The 16248-nt window shown below is 39.9% G+C and overlaps 1 protein-coding gene across 1 annotated transcript; it reads right to left on the bottom strand.

Annotated features, from left to right (window-relative positions):
• Positions 1-1134: 1134 nt before the first annotated feature.
• hcrtr2 (hypocretin (orexin) receptor 2) lies at positions 1135-14691 on the bottom strand. The gene is made up of 7 exons (XM_076166200.1): positions 14475-14691; positions 6447-6625; positions 3585-3828; positions 2269-2384; positions 1936-2156; positions 1593-1714; positions 1135-1307 (listed from the first exon to the last, which is right to left on the bottom strand). The coding sequence occupies exons 1-7, from the start codon at positions 14689-14691 to the stop codon at positions 1135-1137; spliced, it is 1272 nt and encodes a 423-aa protein (XP_076022315.1).
• Between the last annotated feature and the right edge of the window lie 1557 nt (positions 14692-16248).

A 16248-nucleotide genomic window follows, 5' to 3' on the forward strand; every position in this document is an offset into this window, starting at 1 on the left:
ATTCAGTAGACAAATTATTTACAGTAAAAAGAGTTACAGTGCAAAAACATTGTGTCTAATGAGTAACTTCTTTTATGCTTTTACCCTAAATCCTCTGTCATATAAACAAAAGTGTCAATGTCAAAAATCACGTTTCATAAAATGTAGAGCTACAAATTGATCATCTTTGTTGTGTTTGTGTTCAGGATCCGTCCCGTATATCTTACAAAGATTATTTAGTGTGTTGACGAAATGTCAGGGAGAGACTGGATGCATTTGCTGTAATGTTTCTAGTTAGGCTTACAATACAATATTAGCATTCCACTCGTTTGAAATCGATTAATGTAACAAATCAGCTCAAGGTTTTGTGGAATAAAGATGTATTTTGTTAAATAAGGTTTTTTCACGACGTATATGTCTGATGCACGTTGCAGTGCTGTAAGAAACACAAACAATACTTCAACCCTTTCAAATACTGCAAACAAGAAGCCTTAAGGAAAACATGTTTTGTACTTGTACTTATATAAACTGTATGTATATATATATATATATATATATATATATATATATATATATATATACATATATATATATATATATATATATAATGTTCTGTACTTATATAACGCTTTTCTCCAAAGCACTTATCTATGTCCTCACAATCCCCCATTCATACACTGATGACAGAGGGAAACCATGCAAGGAGCCAACCTACACATCAGGACAACGCTTCATCAGAGGAGCCCGGGTTCGAACCAAGGACCCTTCGATAATTGTCGTCCTCTATCACCGCCTGAAAACAACTTTCTTGACTAATAAAAAAATGACCCTCGAACAGCTCAGAAATGTCACAATGTTACATTTCACTTCACTGTTAAATGATTATTACTTATCCATCTTCTGTATGAATAATGTGCAAAATCTCTATCATAAGAATAAAAGCAAAAATAAACATGAAATCAATCAAGAAACGGAGTCAATCTATTAACCCCTTCAATCAAATATGTATCTTATATAACCAAAATGCTAAATTTACCACAGAATAGTGTCCGTGTGTAATTAAAATGAACTAATGTTACACCAAACAATACATATAACAGAGTATTCTGTTGCAGACTTTGAGAAAAGAATGGTCGATCTTATATCTTATCTGTACTAAACTATCTGATCTGATATACGCGATACATTGTCCATGGTAGTGGGTCCTTGTGTTGACAGGGACTTGCGGCTGTCTGTGCTCGCTCTGGTCCTTATCCTCTTTGTTCGGTTTTGGCCTCGACTGAAGCAATGACAGGAAAACGCCGCTTTGAACTCCTCGCGGAACTTCCCTGAGAACGGCAAAGACATTTTTTTCATGAATTCCATTTCAGAGACCATTTCGTTTGAACCTTTTGTATGCTGAGCTTCAAAAACGAGTTTTATGCAAAGAGATAATATTTATTCATTGTGAATGAACTATATTAACGAACAAACAAGCTCTATATTACAGTGTCATTGATAACTAGAAATGTACATTATCAAATGAGGTGATTTGTATTGTTGCCAGACTGTCCAGCAGAGGGGGTAATGAAGTCACATTTCTGGTCTGCAGAGGAGGCAGGTCACACACTTACCGCTCAGGAAATTGTAGATGATGGGATTCGCTGCACTGTTGGCATATATGAGCCAGTGTGAGAAGGTGAACCAGGCGTACACGGTTTCTCTGTCATTCGTGTTCTTAAAAGTACCCAACACTCTGCAAGACAAGGACGACATTGCATCATTTGAAGATCTACTTCCTGATCATTTATGCTTGTCTTTTTTAATGCCAGTTACTAAAATAAGTAAACATATTCCAGCAAATGAACCCCACATGTTTCACTTCCGATGTTTAAATTTACATTATGTATCATTATATGTCTCTCTTGTATGAATGGGTTTTGATCCTCAGAGCTGCACACCTGCAGTGATTATTACCTTTTCATGATATTCAGCACACTGATGGGCAGATAGCAGAGGGCAAACACAACCAGCACCACCATCAGCATGCGAGCGGTCTTGCGTCGGGCCCGGACCTGTTTGATCTCAGCACAAACAGTGCTGGTCCTGACCCTCACCGACTCTCTGGATCCTGCAGCCGGAGCCGTGCCCTGGATGGACCCCCACTTCCTCTGCAGCACGGATGTGGTCCCTGGAATCTGTGTGGAAAAGCTTGAGGAATGACTATCAGTTCATTTGTATCCTGTAACATGCCGCTGACTGTGCTGATGGTGTGGTGTGAAAAATATGTATAGATCATATAATACACACCTGTTGACACCATAGCTTATGACATATCTGGATGTATGCCAGAACCATGAGACACAAGGGTGCAACGTATGTCATGATGAAGAAACAGCTGTGGTAGACCTTGGGGTAGATCTCAGCTGTTGAAAGAATGGGATGGAATAAGGGAGAAGTTAAAAACTGGATAGAAATGGGAATCTAATTATTATTATTATTATGAATTTCATACAGCGATTGCTACACACTCAAAGAAAATGAGCCTGTAAAGCCGTTCCAGACTTTGTATGAGTTATTGGGCGATTCAAATAAAGTTGACTTGAAAATGACTAATTATGTATCTTTGGTTATCATAATCCATATTAAGTGAAGGCATGATTCATAAACCATTAAAGCAGTATAACTATAGAATCTCGTAGTAGTAGTAATGCTGTCTGTCTATTGTATGTACCTGTGTGTATGTGCTTATTCCACCCTTAAAGGGACATTACAATGAAACATAATCGACTAAAATAGAATTTAAGATGCCGTGAATAAGTGTATCAAATGATATACTTTGGAATCATGTATATATGTTATATATGCAGTGATTATTATGGAGTTACTCTTGAGCAACTTGTAATTTTATACAACTCTTCAAAGCCCTCCCCCCCTAAACTCAGTTAAACTGAAAGGTGATCTTTAGGTTCCCTCTGGGTCTTTCCTCTGGTTTCTCTGGTTTTCAGTGAGATTGAAGTCGGAGCTCTGACTTTGATCTTCCTCTTTTGCCTTTCCTTGGTTAGAATGTGTGTGCTTTGGGTTTTGATCATATTAGAAGGTAAACTCCCTCTTCCTTACATCATCATTTTTATATTTGGCCTAATTCATTATCCCCACCTGCAGAGAATCCGTTATCCTCCATGATGAGTTTCTCTTTGCAAGTATTGTGCATGTGTACACACACACACTTTTCGGCACAGGCTTTTGATATTCTATTCATTTATTTATTCAAATAGCTTTGTCAGAAAGGAGGAGTCTGACCTTTGTCACAGTGAGGAGAGCCTAACTTTACTGTAGTATTTACATCATAAAAGTGTGCAGATTGAATGACTTAAGATATTCCTAATAGCTTGTATTCATTCATCCATTCATAAGGTTAAGGCGTGGTTAAGCCTTTTCTCTTTTTTCTTTGTTCACACTAAGCATACAGCCACAGTTACCACCTTTATTTGAACAGCAGCAAGTCATCCGTCTCCCCACGCTCTTCATCTGCACGATAACTAAAGACGCACATAAGCTGTAGGTCTGACGATGTTCTATACAAGGGATTTAAGAGGATATCCCTATTTGCTTGTGGGACTCACCTCCCCAGTGTTCATCACACACGGTGAACAGAGTGGTCTTGTTGGTTAGCTCTGGCAGCAGACTACTGCACTCCATCACAATAGCCTGAGGAATCATGATGATGCACGACACCACCCAGATGACGACTATACTCTTGCGAGCCCTCTTAGCTGTGCTCTTGAACAATAGAGGGTGGCATATTGCATACCATCGGTCTTGGGCGATGCAACTCAGAGTTAGGACTGATACTGAAACTGAGATTGTCTAGGGGGGGAAAAAGAAAAAATTATTATTGGTTTTATTCAATACTATTCTGTGAAAAGCATCATCACTGTTTAGTTGATCTCTGTATGAAAGCAAACAGATTACATCACATCTGCTTATTAATTCATAGCAGATGTTCGACATTACGGAAGAGGAGAGGTCACATTTTGGATTGTTAAATAATAATGTGTAACCATATGTTAACGAGAGACAATAACTCATTGACTCACTCATTGAGAGAAATAAGTCGTGACCACCAAATGATGATGTCGTGGCCACGCAACAGTAATGGCGCCTGGCACTGTACGGAAGCAGGGATATTAAGTGAACCTGATTTTCTGAGGTTTTCAGATGTTCGTCCTGTCTATTACAGTAATAAATATTAATGTAATAAAAATTTCATGGCCACAATATAATTATTGCCTTCTCAAGCTTTAATAAGGTGTAGCCATAATTTTTTTTTCCAGTTCCATCACGTTATTTTCATGAGCACAGGATGTTCCCTTTCCTCTTCCGTACTAATTTATATGACACCTTCAGCTGGGATTTCATTTTGGCATACGTCTGCATACAACAATAAAGCTATATAGTGACCTCACTCAAAGAAAATAAAATCAGGCATTGTCACGATGTATTGTTTCTAAGAAGATTACATGATTGGGTGTTCTGCACTGGACAAAACACAAATGACACTCTGGGTAGGTCAAGTGCATACTCACTCCAATGAGCTGGTCCAATCAGAGCTGTAGTGGTGAGTTAAAAGGCATCTATCAGGACTGTAAAGTCACTGCAGGGTTATTTTAATCTAATAGGACAACGGGCAGCGACAATCTTCATTGCCCTTTTTTGAAGGACAACAGCAGATTAGAGTCATCACAACCTGAATGAATGAATAATAGTTAGACTTTGGGGAGGGGAGCCTGTGGCAAACCATAGTGTGATTAACGATGTGTGATTTAAATTATGGATCTGTGTAATTGGACCAAGATTTGTCGGGGCATGTTGAGCTGGCAAAATGGATGCAAGAAAAATGTTGGCAATGGTTTTGCTCGTTTTCAGTTTCAGGATGTTGCAGGGGACGCTCTTCAATAACAAAATCGCAATTTCTCAATTACAGCGACTGCATGGCTTGTTTTTATATAATAGTGCCCAGTTGTATAATAAGTCAGCTTGTTTGTTGTCGGTGAGCAAAAAAGCTCCCCTTTGTCCTATTCTGCCTGTGAGAAAATAAATACATTGACAAGTGAGTCAATATTTCATTAAAGACTGGAGCCTTGAAACCCTTACAGTAGCTGTTACTCGTGTAACACGACATTACAAGGCCACATTTCTCACATGCAACTTTCCTAGATAACCATGCAATAATCACTATCCAACATCCAGCACATTCACTTATTGGTGTAAGGTTTCCTATAGACATAGGGATTAAAGTTTTATCTTAGCTTGAAACAGAGTGCTTTAACTACATTTAAATTGGATCAGCAGGTTAAATTAAGTTTTAATTAGATTACTTTATAGCCATGCTGCTGCACAATTCAGCATGCCTCTCAACATAACAACAGAAGCCAGCATTACCATGTGGTCTTTGTGCGTTTTTATGTGTATTTTTGTGATTCCCAAAGTCTATTGATGTAGAAACTGTAGAGTCACTTTGTGTTGCAGCATCAAAATCTTCATGAAATCAATATTTATCCAGATTACCCAAAACCATGTCAGCGTTTAGGCCATTAATTCCATACCATATTGCAAACTGATAGCAAAGTCATTACTTTTCCCTGGGATGAGCTGCTGCAGGCTCAATACAGGCACTAAAAAATCCACGTTGCATGCAACACTGCAAGAATTCTCAAGCGGAAATGAATTCAACAGTGGTGCATAACAATGTGGGTAGAAGCCAACAAGGAAATAACTCTGGCAATGAAGACTGAGATTGAGTGTGAGCATGAAGGACTTGTGCCAGGTACTGCTGTGAACAGGGATGATGAGCTATGGCAGATGTCAAATGCCAAATGAATTATGTATCATTAATGAATTATTTGTCAGGACAAACGATTCATTAGGGTGCAAGAGTCCACATCCTGATTTGTCACAGCAACATGCTGTTTGAAATAAAAATATCTCGCCCCCATCTTCATGATTATGCAGCCATACACTGTAGATGCCAAAGGATGCTTCAAACATCGTTTCATCATTCATAAATATACTTTTAAACACAGCAATTTGATGCCATTTGATGTTTGATTTGATGCACAATTTTCCGATATGAGTGTTTGCTTCGAGATCACAATCTCAGTATTGATGCGTGTGGTGACGTGGCCCACAGAAAGATATCAAACAGGATGACTTTCTTTTGACAGACAATCTTTTGACATACAGAGGGGAGGATGTTGTGATATCACTTTAAAATGGAAAAAGCAAAAGACTCGCCCAAAGCATCAGACATCACCATGGGATTCCATCAAAGGTCTCACACAGTCCACGTCTCAGGGAAAGTGAGAAGAGTATTTTTACACTCTTGAATGAAGCGTAGATGATAAAAACGCTCACACCTTGATCTGTGCTCATAAACCTTTGAAGGGGAAAGATTTGAACTTGTTGTTATATATACAGCTGCTTACCTGCAGATAAGGCACAATTTTGCAAAGAGTATTTCCAAAGAACCACGTTTCTGTGATGTCCACAACCAGACTTGCCGGTAGGCAGGTGAGGGTGACCAGGACATCAGCTAAAGAGAGATTCACTATGAAGTAGTTGGTCACCGTACGCATGTGACGATTTTTCCACACTGCAAAACAAACTGAACATAAATACACAATCAAAAGCAATCCAAAGGAAATTTCACTGATACACATAGGAATGAGTTTGAGTAGGAATTCAGATACATTCATGTCTCCTGGCTGCCCAATCTTCCACTTCATGAAAAGCATTAAGCATTCAATTTTACATATATGCATTCAAACAAACATCTATTGTTGGCAAAAAGGGATAACTCAAAGGTTAGTGTGATATTATTGTATGTTTGGAGACTGATATGTCACTGTTATGTTGATCATACACATGTTCAATATATTATCAACAATGCAGCACTTCAAGCTATTCATCACAAATATTCACCATGCAAATATGCAACTTGCACATAACACGTGTCCCTTCGACAAACTGGATGAGTTTGGTGTTGAATCATATGTATTTGACTATGGCGAAACCTATAAAGGTTATATAGGAACTTCTGTCTCTATGATTTTTGAGGATGATTAGATAAAAATAAGATCATTAGACAAAATGTTGCGCAAGACCAAAAGGGTAGCATCTCTGCATCTGCACCTCCCATTGGATTCTGAAGTGTATCCACACTTGTTGTCAACTCTCTGCAATAGGTGGCAGCATTGTCCAGAAGACCTGTCACTGATCACCATTCTTTGTCAGCAGGACTCTGATCTTCTGTTGAATGACGCCATATGCAGCCTGTCAGGTAAGCAGCACACTTGACACTTGACAACAGGGCCACTTGAGTCGTTGGAATAGTGCGGTCTTTTCTCCCGAGCAGACATCTCCAGCCTTGCATCATTGGCTGCAGCTGTATTCTACCTGTCATACATGATGATCACAAACCTCTCTAGGATCCTGTGCCTCCACTTTCAGAGATAAGGTAGAGGATAGAGGGAGGTAGAGGAGGCATTTGTGCAATCAAACGTTCCAAATGTGTCTTCTGCATGATCGTAAATGAATGATTTGGTACCAAGATATTTAAAACTGCCGCAGTTGTGGAGGTAGATCAGTTAAGTATGTGGTTGATTGTTTTTTATTATTCCACTTTACTATAATGCATATGTTTAAAAATGTCAGTACAAATAGAATCAATACTGGGCAATATAACATTATACATCTTTCAAAGGGTGTCCTTCAAAATGTGTAATTATAGGCTTACCAAAACTGACTGAAATTTATTTTGGAGGGTGGATTGATTAACCTTCAGTAATTGCGATTGTGTATCTCAATATATAATTGGTAATAGGGTCAACATTTTCCCACAATTAAACAGATGTGTTTAATTAACAGTAATTCAGTTAAATGGATGATATTGTAAATATAAATGTCCCCTGTGAGATAAATATATGGACACAACATCCCACGCTGTATCTAAACATTGAAAGTGATCATGAAGCAACATATTGTCCTTGTCTCATAAACATTACATAAATGTTGCATGAATTATGTGGGCAACAAGTGGGCATGATAACAGTATGAGTCATGATGGGATCACGACAATGAACCTTGGTGGCAACCGAGAATACAGTGCGCACTGTGTGACTGCTTATTGTGTTTGGACTCACAGATGAACTAAGCAGATAGGCAGTAAGGGGTAAAACATTCAGAACTTGGTTGAAAACATGTTTACTGTCTTAAGAGGACAGCAGGTAGACTAATCCAGAGGTCTACAGCAGGCAAACAGTGGGGAAGAGGCAGGCAATCAGGCAAAACCGGGCTGAAACTGCAGGTGGCTACTGAGAAGGTCTGGCAAAGGTTAAGGGGGGACTGGCTCATATAAACACCCGGGATGAAGGGGGAATTGGGAGCAGGTGTGTCTCAAAAGTGGGTTACAGTAATGGGTAAAGCTCATCAATCCAAAGAGACGTGCATCTCAAATGAGAACGAGGCAGTGTCGAAATCTGTGTATCAATGTGCAAAATGATTCCAATCAGCAGCTCAACACACAGGAGTTTTCCACAGAGGAACAGACAGGATGCTGCTACTGTTTTCCTCTGTTACAATTTAACATAATCAGTGAACTAGTGCAAGCAAAATGTACATTTTGCACAAAGTAATGCAGTGTTTTCATTTGTCTGTATTTAACCATAATGTTAATAAAACCTAACTTGCACTACACTTGAGCCAAACTTGCAGACATAACCTAACGTTTTTTACAAGCCCAGCAGCAGCAAACAGTGTGTGTCCGATAGGTATTTGCTATCAAATGTCCCAGTAAACACTGAAGGGAAAACAATTTCAACAATATGGATGTCCACAAAACCTCATTTGCTCACTTTCATAGTTGGTGTCAGCGAACCAGACTAGAGCTGCATGAGTCCCATTTTATGTACTGACAGCTCAAAGTAAAGAGCTAATATGAGGGAAATAGCTTTCTGAATGTCTTGTAAAGTAGTTTTCAAAAAAGTCATTATGAAACAACCAAGAATACACAAGGAATTTACTGTAACCGCATCCAAGCAGGGTTGAGGCTGGTGAGAGTCATTGCTTATACTTTCTGTTTGAAGACACAATACAACGCAATACAACTGTGTCAGGGAGGTCAGATATATGTTCAATACTGTCTCTTTGTTGTGCGTATTGACTTTTCTATTATGGCTGATGGGGTCAGTGCGTGCTGGTAATCCTGTAGTTCATTGGTGCTCGTGTCAGTATTGTGACATAGTGTCATGGGTACTGGGCTTCAGCCTTTTGAGTACTGAATGTACATTTTATACAAGCAGAATGAGATAATGCCAGTTTATTATTAACATCCTGGCAGCATCACACAGTGACAGAGATGAGCCACACAGCAGCTGCCTTGTAGCTGAGTGCAAACACCAGCAGGAAACCCATTTAAAAATGAAGTCATGTATTGGACTGGATGGGCTTGAGAGGAAGAATTCTACTAAATGTGTCCCATGCAAATACACATCAGTGGCAGCTGGTCAAAAGAAGGGCAAATCCATTCTCCACTGTTTCCATTAAAATGCTACTTTTATCAACCGACATATACCAATATCATAAGCATGTAATTCTAAGTGTAGTTTCAGATCAAAAAGACATTAAACTACATTACAAACATTGCATTTCCCCTCTATCTCTTGACTGCTCTCTCTGCTCTGTCCTCCTAATCAAAGCGAGATCAAGCCTTTTCCGTGCCCGCTTAATTCACTGCCACTGAGCTGCAAATGTGTGTGCCCGCAACGCAACACTTAACATTAATCTGGAGTGATGAGGGATGTAATCAGGGAGCAGAGAAGAAAGCCAAAGAGGAAGCTGAAGCCAAAAAAAATCACCTGGTGCCTGTTGAGAGGAGAAATTATGGAAGATGAACTCAGGGGGGAAAAAGACGATATACAGGGTTAGTCTGGATCCAGTGGAGCTAATGGACATTTTACATGGACGGCAGCACAGAATCAGCTCAGCAGTGAGGACTGATGTGCTTTTCATGCTCATTGTGGAGGTTTACTGTGAGGCAGACATTTGAGGGAGGGGGCGCTGTTCTTGTTTCGTGTTGAGTAAATAGATCTTGCCCAAATCACTGTTCTTCCTCAATCTCCTCTGTGCTCCATCTCTATTTTTACCTGTTTTGCTGCACTGTATTTGATGTTTGCATGGTAATTGAGCCTTGCTGCAAAATAATTTTGCCTTGTGTGACATTAAAGTGACATTTACTTGAACTTGTCGCATTGTATTAACACGCCTAATCTTACATTGTGCTTACTGTACATTGGGTAGTACTTGGATGAAATGTAGAGCAGAGTGTGTGTCATTTGGGTCATTAAGATGGGTAGTGTTGTGTGTCAGTGTGTGGTGAAGGGAGGGAAAGGAAAAGACAGTAATCTATGTGGAGTTGTGGTGCAGCATTCCTGAGATGTTTGAAATGTTTGGGATTTCTGGATGGATTGCTTTCAGCGAGAGGAGGGGTCCCTGTTCAAAACAGTGGCTCAGATAAGATCAATTTGGGCAGAAAATAAATGCTTCACGACTGTGTGTGTGTGTGTGTGTGTGTGTGTGTGTGTGTGTGTGTGTGTGTGTGTGTGTGTGTGTGTGTGTGTGTGTGTGTGTGTGCGTGCGTGCGTGCGTGAATGCGTGTATGAATTGCAGATTCCTTCAACCTTCCGACTTTGTATTTAGCTTAACCATATTTTAAATTCACATTTTTATGATAAAACATAATCATACATGTTAAGTTGGCAACTACAAAATGACCTCATAGACTGTGACTGTGACCCCTTCTGAAAATTGGCCACCAGCTGTCACTGATACACATAAACCTGAAACTTGATCCATCCGCAGCTGAGAAATATCTTCTAATATGTATTCAAGTATTAGAAGTAAGATACAAGTATGATGCAACATCTCTTTGCAAACGAAAGCATTTAAGTGCCACCTTATCACCACCTCTATAAAAAAAAAGCAATCACAGAAAAACCTTGTAGGTGAGCTGTACTAAAGTAAAGACATTTACAGTGCAAGAAGTTGTTGTATTTAATCATTTAAAGTTAGAGGGTGCATGAAAAAGTACTAACTAGCAGTATAGAGGACATGAATGTTGTGGTCAAGGGCTACAAGCATGTATTACTGTTATAGATTATTTTTTCTAAGACTTACAACATAACTACAATTACCTCACAAAACAAAATAATTAAACCATATTGTGCAGGGGGAAGAAACAACAAAAGGCCCTTTGCTTCAAACAAGGCGGAATTGATTATGAAGTCTGCTGGAAGACAAACATTTTTCCAGTCCTGGCTACATCAATAACATTCGCTCTGTAGGCAATTGGAGAAAAGTGTAATGTAATATTCACAGAGGAAGAGGAAACAGAGGCTCCCAATCAAGCCGATAGAGAGAGAGACTGAGCTCATAAAAATGTTCTCTTGTGCATCAGTGTATTTTAATTTGGTAGCCCAAGTTTAAATAAAAGGCTTTTTAACATTTAAATCCCACTTGAGTGCCTTGGATGTTTTTGAATTGAACATTTAGTTTGCGTATACTACAGAGATAAAGAGAACATATTGCCCATATCAAAACTGATGGAATGTACTCATCCTGCATACAGTACATACAGCAAATGTGTGTATGCATATTCGACTATGTGGCAGGTCCACTGGCAGTGTGTTACCTGTTGCATGTCGCATCATGATACTGAAAGATGTGATTAAAAGTATAAAATACATTATTCTAACAGCGTGCATGTCTAAAATAGGACGTTTGTCGCTTAGGAAGAAATGCTATGGCTGTGTTTGTTCAGATTTATTTGTAATAAAAAGTGTGAGGTTTTGCTGAGTACACCATCAGAATAATGTCAATCTGAACTTTACTTTGTTGTGCTCTTGAGAGACGCAGGCTGAGGAGTGAAGCTTTGTCTTCCAGCACTCCCGTCAATGCAAAAACATCCCATATCTCAGATCTGTCAAACACAATTTCAAGGCAATAGGGTCTGACCTGAGGCCTGAGGTTTGTAACTTTGACCCAAAACAGTTAAAAACATTATAATAAAGTCCTTAACAATGCTTAAGGCTGACATCTTTGGTATGTTAACCGTTGCCTGGAATAACGGAACGTGCTAAGATGTTACAAACTATGATAATATTGAGACCATTGTGCTTCCATCTTTACATATTATGCCAGTTTCTTTCATGTTGTTGAACCAAACAACATAGCCAAATATATCTATGTCTGTATGAATACAGACACACTGGTCCTGTGTAATGTACTGCATATCCTGCTGCATGTAAAACATATTGATTAAATGTCATGTAAACACCATAATCTAAATAAAAACAGCTTACATCGTTGTTGTACTACGAGTATCAGATGAAGCTCACACCACTCAGGCCTGGTTTACACATTTTGTTACTCTAAGATGCGATCTCTGCATCCAGCTTTATCTGGAGAATGACATGTAATGGAAGACAGGATTTGTATTTTCACTTTGCATCCTGATTTTGCATGTTGTTGTCCTCTGGATGCTGCTGTATCAGTAAGGTTATCAACAGGTGTCTCTGTCTTTTGTTCATTTCCTGTTTTATTTTGTAGCATTGTTATTATTTACTTCCTGCCCTTTCACCTGCTCCCTGTTGTCATCAGCCCCACGTGTATCTAATCTGCGTCTTCCCCTCTGTTGTTGTTGTCGCCCTGATTCTTCCCTGGTTGTTGTTCCTGCGTCTTGCCAGTTCTCTCTGCTTCCCTGATTCTGTTTGAGTTCCTTGTTACACCTGTATCCGCTCCTGCTTCTACCCTGCTTTTGTTCTCTGTTTCCCCGTTTGTACTCTTTGCAAGCCTGCACCTGTCAGTAAATTCTTTGTACCCTGATTCTGTTCCTGTTCTGTCCTCGTTATGTTCTCTGGTCCCCCGTTCGTGCTCCACTGTGCCCCTCGTTACATTGCAAGTCCACTCTTGCCCTTGATTTAAGTATTCCTTCGTGTTTCGTTAACCGTCTTGTTTTTCGGCTCTGCTGCTCAGTTTGAGCTGGTTTTAATTTTTCCCCATATTCCTTGAGTCTTTTCCAGCTCCTGTATTTTGTGTTACTCATTCTCCTTCAGCTACATACCTAGTGTTTTACTTCTCCACCCTTCTTGTCCCATCCTTGTAGACCTGTTAAATACCTGCATTTCCCTTGCACTCGATATAGCTCGCAGTTCCTACGTAAGCAAGATCGTAACTAGTAGGTGGACTGTTGCCCTGACAAAAGGGTCCATCTATTTAGAAACGGATGTATGTCATTGTAACAAGCCAACTCCCATTCATGAACCTCTATGTTTGAATGGGGGTTGGCTTGTTACAACAGGACTGGTGCCCTGACAAAAGGGTCCATCCATTTAGAAACGGATGTATGTCATTGTAACAAGCCAACCCCCATTCAAACATAGAGGTTTATGAATGGGAGCAAATGGAGCCAGTGAGATGAGTCATCCTGAGTCTTTACAGCTTGCACTTTTCTGTGAATGGGTCAAATATGAATGCAAGGTGTAAGGGGTGTCCTAAAAATGGATTTTCTAAAGCAGCTCATTGTTAGAAACCTTCTGCACACGCATTTCCTCACCTGGAGTATTCCCTCCGGTGAGCCAATGACGCAAAATATGACATATTTAAACGTATCAATTCCATCCCTTGCTAACTCCAGCTTTTTCACTTTTTAACTGCAGCACAGAGACAAATCTGATCAGTGTATGAAAAAGGAATGTGGCCAGCTCCACAAAGACAAGTCACTCACATCCAAGCAAGTTCCCGTGACTCCTCCATCTGTGTTATCGGCAGCTGATTTCATTCAGCTTGATTGGCCTTTTGAAAAAAAAAAAGCAGCAATTCACAACAATCAGCTCAGCCAGCTGGCATCCACATCACACCACACTCAAAGATGCTGCTGCTCAGCCTGGGTGCATCTCCCCGACTATCTACAATAACCACAAGATCAAACTTCACTTCACAACTCAATAACAGCTGCTATGAATTTACATAGTCAATTAAGATATCCTCTGAAGTCATTTGTGCAGACATGTCAGATTTTGTCTAATTACATTATGAGTTCATAATTAAGGTGATTGTTTATTCATTTTCCTCAATATTTATTAGAAAACTACACATCATAGCAACAATACTGAGAGAAAGAGCTGAACAACACGGGAATTTGTCAAAACAATGGAAAAAAAGCATTGTTTGAATACCATACTGACACACACACACACACTCTCACACACAAAGGTAAAGGGTTGATTTCGTGTGTAGCCCCCAGCACAAGAGTCTTCAGGGTTTCTGCACCTAAGAAGACAATCTGGAGCCTGTCTGGGATGATGAGGATGCACTGTGCGTCACAGGTGGAAGAGGCGGAATTCACTTAGGAAATTGGGAAAATGTTGAAATGTGGAATACATTTTTAAAAAACTTACCAAGCGAGTTTCCAATGAGTGACACGAAGAAGACAATGATGTAGACAGCGATGAGCACCCACTCATACTGCTTGGGGTGTAAGTACTCTCTCCAGATGTATGTGAGAAGTTCGTCATCCACATCCACGGTGGAGCGCCGGTGCAACTCCGTGCCGTTCGCCGCTACAGGTGCGGGGGACAAACACTCCCCGCAGTCCACATCCACAGTCTCAGACATGTTAGTGATTACTGATCCCCCCCGCTGGCACCCGCGTGTGTGTGTGTCGCCGGTGACCGTAGGTTCCTGACAATGCGCCGATATCTCGTCTCCACGATCACAGCAGGAGCGAGGGAGAGAAGAAACCCCTGCAAAAAGAACTGTCAACGAATCAATCATGAGAGATGCTCCCACCCTGACATGAGCTGCACACACACACACACACAGATTGAGTGAGAGAGTGAGGGAGGGAGAGAGGGAGAGAGAGAGAGAGCTTGGTGATGAGGTAGTTTAGCCCCCACTGTGCTTTAAGTGAAGAAACCATCATTTAACTGCATGCGTGCTTATACCACATCATTAAATATCAAACTGATGACACTAAAATATGAAGGAATGAATGACTGAACACATGATTCCATTTGATGTAAGCTCTGACATGATGATGTGTGCAATCTGGTGACATTCTGCCTCATTTTGTTGTTTGCAACCACAGCAGATCAGTGTCTCCATTTGAGGGACAAGGTGATGTAATTAAATGGAAACAGTTTGACTACAGAGCTGCAGCAGCTTCTCTTATTCCGAATAGACTGCAGCACTCGATTGGGAGGAATGGCTCTATACCTTAACCCCCAAGCGGGACTTCATTGATATTATTCACACACTTGCCACTAAATCATTTGATTAATATGACTCACTATGCATACTGAGTGCGATTGGCCCTGGAGAGTTTGTACAAAATTGTTAAATCAAACTGCTTTTGATTCCTTATCTCTATTTTCATTCATTTGTTCATTTTTGTGTTTTCTTGAATGGTCCTTTATTTTCTACCGCAGCTGCCTTTTGGTGCATTCAGGCTCACAAGCTGGGCAATGCTGAGGGAGAAGTGTCCCTGAGTATAATTAGAGCTAAAAATGGATGCAAGCAATCTGCACAGCTCAACACAACACTGATTTGTTTAAAATAGGTGCAATCAGATAAAAAATATATATTAGGCTATGCATCAATTTGATTATACAAGCACACTACCGCACCTTACACATAGGTTGAAGCAGCGCCTTTACATTCTTGTTAAGTGTTCTTTTAGTGGGAAGCAGAGTAAAGATCATAAAAATAAAACCGGTCCAATCACTTTCAGATTCAGGATCGGAATCAGTTTTGTTGGCCCAGAATGTGCAAACATAGAAGGAATTTTAATAGATATACAGCTAAAAACAAGGACGACAAAGGTGAACATAAACATTTAAACACTAGATGCAAAAAGTATCTATATATCTATAAAGGAACAACATCAAAGGTGTAACAGGAAGACAATAGTGCAGTGATGCAGAGTGCAAAGAATAGACGCATGTATACAACATACAGCATATACAGTGTGCTTAGATTTACAACTGTTTAATACTACTATTATGTATTTGAGTATAAGTAAATGCAGTGGATGTTTAGAGCTATTGGTTTTGACACTGTGTGACCTTTATGATTGACAGCTTGTGGGAACATGCTGTCTTTGTTGTTTTGACGCAAACTGCTCTGTAGTGCTTACAAGAGGGGAGGAGTTGGAACAGGTTGTGTCCAGGGTGT

Source organism: Genypterus blacodes, unplaced genomic scaffold (genome assembly GCF_046128005.1).
Source record: "Genypterus blacodes isolate CSIRO-AG114 ecotype Tasmania unplaced genomic scaffold, CSIRO-AGI_Gbla_v1 ptg000012l_1, whole genome shotgun sequence".
NCBI lineage: Eukaryota > Metazoa > Chordata > Actinopteri > Ophidiiformes > Ophidiidae > Genypterus > Genypterus blacodes.

Coding starts and splice junctions, on each gene's coding strand:
- hcrtr2 (XM_076166200.1), bottom strand. CDS start 14,691: ATGTCTGAGACTGTGGATGTGGACTGCGGGGAGTGTTTGTCCCCCGCA. Junction 3,829..6,446: donor AAATTGTGCCTTATCTGCAG/GTAAGCAGCTGT, acceptor TTCCCCCCCTAG/ACAATCTCAGTTTCAGTATC. Junction 1,308..1,592: donor CATCTACAATTTCCTGAGCG/GTAAGTGTGTGA, acceptor TGCCGTTCTCAG/GGAAGTTCCGCGAGGAGTTC.